Source organism: Hyalella azteca, unplaced genomic scaffold (genome assembly GCF_000764305.2).
Source record: "Hyalella azteca isolate HAZT.00-mixed unplaced genomic scaffold, Hazt_2.0.2 contig6004, whole genome shotgun sequence".
NCBI lineage: Eukaryota > Metazoa > Arthropoda > Malacostraca > Amphipoda > Hyalellidae > Hyalella > Hyalella azteca.
The window spans coordinates 19,200-24,902 of NW_025936176.1; the positions used below are offsets into that span (position 1 = coordinate 19,200).

Sequence of the window (5,703 nt, forward strand, 5' to 3'; positions counted from 1 at the left end):
TGTGTCCAATCTCGAAGGAACCCTTGCTTGGTTTGTCAGCTGTTTATTTCGAACACAAATCATTCAGTTGAATGGTGCATGAATCGTAACAATTTAATTAAGAGAGACCATACTCCTCAAACTGCACCGACCAAACAAAATATTCAGAAATTATTAGATCTGTGATAAGCATACTTATTGGAGGAGACATAGTCTATGACATCGGAGTTAATAGATTTAGCCCTGGCTCCTGAGGAGTCGAATAACATCATCGTTCAAAATTTCTGGGGATTCGCACCATCTAATTACACCACTTTGCCGGCCGACTGGAAAGAAGCTCAAGTGACACCTCTGTTCAAAAAAAGGTGACAGAGGTAGCCCCGGTAATTACCGTGATAGCAGTCTCACAAGTATTGTGTGTAAGGTGATGGAATCGGTTGTGAGGCATAGAATTATTGATCACTTGACTGTTGACCATGTTCTGTCCGACTGTCAGCATGGCTTTTTCTGTCAGCAGGGCTTTATTCTATCAGCATGGCTTTATTGCTGGCAGATCATGTCGCACTAATCTCCTGTCTACCTTGAATGATTGGAATCGCGTGCTGGATGAAAGGGAGCCAGTGGATACATTAATGTACTTCGATTTTGCCAAGGCATTTGACAGTGTTCCACATGAGCGACTTTTGCGCTAAGTGAAGTCTTTGGGAAATGAGGGAAATATACTCCAATGGATCAGAGATTTCCTATATAGTAGGCAGAAGACAACGGGTCAGGTTTAATGGAATCGGATCCGACTGGAACTCATACTGCACACTTTATCTTTGTGCTTCCCTCCTGTCAGTTATTTGTTTATGACTCTAGAATTATTGATACTAAGTTTATGCAATTGAAGTCATTATGTACATTGTATGCACAATCTACGCCAAGCCATTGTTGTCCTCTCGTTGTATAGAGTTTGACAATTGTTTTGTCAGGATCCCAGACCTAAAGTGTCACCAGTTTCATCAATGATTTCCAAGCGGAAGCCTGAACTACCAAAACTGTCAACATTTCTTGCCGAGAATACAAGTGAAGGGGTATTTAAAGAGAAATGTGTAACTCAACATAATGGTAAAGGTTCGCGGGAGACTATCCTGTTCTCTCGCTTAACATGCACAGGCCTTGCTGACGGCTGAGAAAAATCAAATAGTGAACAAATTCATGGCGCATGTCTTGTATTTGAATGTGTTGTGTAATCTTAAGATATTGGCTTCCTAAAAGCTTCATCTCCAGTCTCACGATTCTAGGCATCGTAATCGTTTTCCAAGCTTAACCACAGCGCTGGCAAGAGCGAGCAAAATAGGCATATCTGCGCGAATTTGTTCCGAAGCTAAAATTGTTAAAATTATAAACCTAGTTCTTCATCAAGTTTAATTAACGACTCTCCTTTTGGTTTTCAAAAATCACCTAGTGTTAGTGTTGAAAGTTACACAGTACTATTGTCAAATGTCAATAGTAATATTAATCCTTCGAGAAATGCACACTATAATCTCGTGTCACTGAATAGTTTATTAGAGGCAAAGACGGCGTGTGCTTGGTCACAATCAGGTATGAAAAATGGCGTCCAGTTGTAAGTTACATAGATGATTTATTAACTAATATCAAATTTCACTTGCAGCTTACGTCATCAACGCTTGCATGTAAAGACTATTAAATTAAAATCTTCGTGTGTTAATACCGACTTCGCGACAGCCGTGGCAACAAAATTAGTTCATTCAACGTTGAACAATTGACGAGTGAGGTGGGTCATCTAATAATTAGATGACCCACCAATCAATTAGATTCTAATTGATTCAACATTTAAAACACCAATATTATTGTTGACTTGAATCACAAATTAACTAGAAATTTAAAAGCCAAGAAAATTCCCCGAATATTTATCATATGTTTTTTTATGATATATGTATATATCATATCATATAACCAACTACATCGTCAGTTCAAAAATGCAGTAAAATGGGTTGAAGGGAACGATGAGATTTCGATGTAAAATTTGTCTGGTAAGATATGATGCTTTTGTTTTCTGTAAAGATACAGGATGTATTTTTGTAAAGATATATAATGTTTATATGAAGATATGAATATTTTTATATATGTTTAATATATGTTTTATATATGTTTATATGTTTTATGAATTTTCTTTGCGTTTAAATTTATAGGTAAATTGGCTTGAAAAAACTGTAGCGCATGTCTCATAGAAATAGATTATTCAAAGAAAAGTAATAATAAGTTAGAAATTATGCACTGTAAATCAAAGAGTATATCATAATAAATCTATGTTAATATTCAAGACTGTAAGTAATAAAAACTTATATAACGCGTGTGGAATCTTGACGGTGGAAATGCTAAAGCAAATTTTCATCCAAAAATCATCTTCTAATTCTCTCATGGGACGACGAATATGACTAATTCGACCCAACAATTTAACGAACTATCATTTCTTCTAATTTTGTCTAAATTCTAAATTTGTCATAATTTAGTCGAACTTATCTATTCGTTATTCAATCGGAAACCTCCTGAAATTTTTACAGCCACATGGCTCACCACGGCATTTCACCTGTAATAGAAATGACACTTATCATGCACTCTTTTGATCACTATTTCAGTTGTGCAGGGGACAAAAGCGCTCATTCAAGTTTGCACATGTATTGAACGAGTCTACAACATGTTAAGAACTTGTTCCACTCGCTCACTAGGCTCCGCCCACATCCTTACTCTCAATGAAAACATTTATTTTATATTTTAAGAATTTTTAGACTAAGTTTATGCGAGGTAACATGCGTGTTTAAAAATATAGTCATTGGCTCTAGTTCGCTTGCGCATTCATAATGTGCCAGGTACTTAATGTGGTATTAAACTTATTATATCAGAGTTTCGTTCTCTTTCACAGCCGATTTATCAGTCAGCTATTATGTTAATAAACTATATACCTAAGACCAGCACAACAATAAGCTCCCGAATTGAGACGACCTCTTCTTCCACACTCCGAAGAGTTTACACTCCCAGTTTCGGCTTCCATTGACGACTACGCCTATTCCAAAATGTCGGAGTACAAGTGGCAATTCAGAGATGAAAACGGCTACTGGATCGATTACGGAAATGTCAGCTCTGGTAATGACCTAGATTGTCGTGTGACTGCCTCCTCAGTAACCATAGAGCGAGAGTTTGCTAAAAATCCTAATTCGAAAATTCAAATCAGCAGTCTAGAACATAATTACACTCTTGATTTCACCACGATGAAACAGACCAACTTGAAAACCCAAGTCACCAGGGACGTCCGACGAGTGAAAGATCCTTTCCGTTGTGTTGTGAATTTCCATCGGCATATGTCTCCAGAAATTACAGAAATTACACCAGAAGATGGTGAGTACACAAGAGCTCTACAACTGCTGAAACCCACATCACCAAACTTCAACCTCCACAGCCTCTTTAAAATCAACAACCATTACCTAGAAACTGCGTTTGAAAACAAGAGAGCTCAACTTCAACATCAGAATCCAACTGTTCAGTACGAGGTGAAATGGCTCTTCCATGGCACGAGCTCAAGCAACGTCACATCCATTGCCGACGGTAACATCGACTGGCGACTGCATGGATCCAAGACTGGACAACTGTACGGAAGAGGAGCTTATTTCGCATCCCAGTAAGTTGATTCCTGTTATGTAAGCGCGCATTTGAATTTTCACGCGGTATTAACCATTAAATCAGTTCCGCTTTTCAAGCTGAGCTCACTAATCAGTGAGAGACCGTCCACGACGTGATGTTAAGACGCAGCGTGTACTTATCGGCCACTACATGTACCTAGGTCGCTACGTGTACTTAGGCCGCAACGTGTACTTAGACCGCTAAGAGTACCTATGCCGCTACGAGTATCTGCGCCGCTACGTGTACTTAGACCGCTACGTGCAGTTAGGCCGCTACATGTACTTATACCGCTACGTGAACTTAGGCCGCTTCATGTATTTAGGCCGCTACGTGTACTAACTGTCTCTTATACACATCTAGATGTGTATAAGAGACAGACAATGCATATGCGCTTACCATACTATCACCAAAGCAAATTAATACAAAGAGGAATTCTAAGCATTAGAAGTATAAAAAAATCAGTAGATGAGCGATAGCACAAATGTCTAGCAGCAAAAGAGTAAAAAATAACAACAAGAAAGAAAAGAGTAAGGAAGAAACGGAGACGCAGACGCGCCAATCGCCAGTAACAAGAAGCGGAGCAGGCACAGCACAGGACCTGTCTCTTATACACATCTAGATGTGTATAAGAGACAGTGCGNAATAACTCAATAACTCAATAATTCATTTAAGGTTTCCAAAATATATTTTGGAAACCTTAAAATGAATATTATTGCCGAATCCTCTTACTCTCAAATTGCCTAATGAAAAATACATGTACCTAGCTGTCGTGTATATTGCGTGATTTAATAATTGCGTGATTTATTAATTGCGTTATCTATTAACGTAATTTATTGAAAGAGTCTTTGCAGGAAAACCGAACTTCATTACTTGGGAATTGACTTATCGAAATTTCCTTCATGAATATGGATCGTTTATGGCATGTCAGTTCTAGTCATGACCTTAGCTTGTAAGAAACTGCCAGCGACCAAAGATTTCAATTTTCAACTCAAAGAAATATACGGGACTTTGTCCATATAGTGAAATACTTGAGCCCTTGTGTGGGTCAGCCTGATTAATTTTGGCACAGCAAAAGTTCGTATCAGGACTATCAGCAGAAAGTGACACTATTTGGACATTATAGCAGATTAATTTTTCTGATTATTAATCATTCATCATTTATTTTATATTCCACGTAAACTGACACTTCATTAATAAATTGTAATTTCTTTTTATCTCTGCAGAGCAAGTGAATCTCGACGCTATGGCGATACAGTTTTCATCTGCAATGATCTCGTAGGACTCACCACCACCGGCGACTCAAATACCATCAAGCCTCCGAAAGACGAGTACTGCATAGTACAGCTCAATCCTAAATATCCTATACCAGTATACCTCAATCCTAAATATCCTATATATCAATCCTAAATATCCTATATCTTAACTCTAAATACCCTAAATCTCAATATAGTTCATATAGTGTATACTACGTATATAATTATAGTATATAGTATAGTATATAGAAGCTACTATATAGCCACCAACAACAGAATCATGTTAACATCATTAGTATTTTCTGTTCTTATTCAAGTAACAACGCAAATCATGCGTGTGGTGATGATGTGCTAGATACTCAAGTGATGTGTACCCATAACAACATGTATCACTTCAGAACGAATATGCCGAGTATAAACGTATACCACTAAATTCTTTTTTATTTAAATATAAACATTGTAGTGTAGCCTTGCGGCTGGAATCAATACTATCTACAAATTATTATTTATGATGTTGCATTTGGAACAGTTGCTTTATTTTTGCAGATACAAGCGCCCCTTCGACACCACGGTTAACGATACCGCCAACCCGTATATTTTCGTCAAGTTCAATTCTCAGGAGTACTACCCGGTGTACTACGCCTTGTTTTGAAGACTAGAGTACTACCCGCTGTACTACGCCTTGTTTTGAAGACTAAAGTACTTCCCGGTGTACTACGCCTTGTTTTGAAGACTAGAGTACTACCCGCTGTACTACGCCTTGTTTTGAAGACTAGAGTACTACCCG

The 5,703-nt window shown here is 37.9% G+C and overlaps 1 protein-coding gene across 1 annotated transcript; it reads left to right on the plus strand.

Annotated features, from left to right (window-relative positions):
* The first annotated feature begins 3,059 nt into the window (after nt 1-3,059).
* Nucleotides 3,060-5,568, plus strand: LOC108674434 (protein mono-ADP-ribosyltransferase PARP11-like). The gene is made up of 3 exons (XM_018162381.1): nt 3,060-3,661; nt 4,887-4,991; nt 5,463-5,568. Exons 1-3 carry the CDS (start codon nt 3,060-3,062, stop codon nt 5,566-5,568), a joined length of 813 nt encoding a protein of 270 aa, XP_018017870.1.
* Nucleotides 5,569-5,703: the final 135 nt, after the last annotated feature.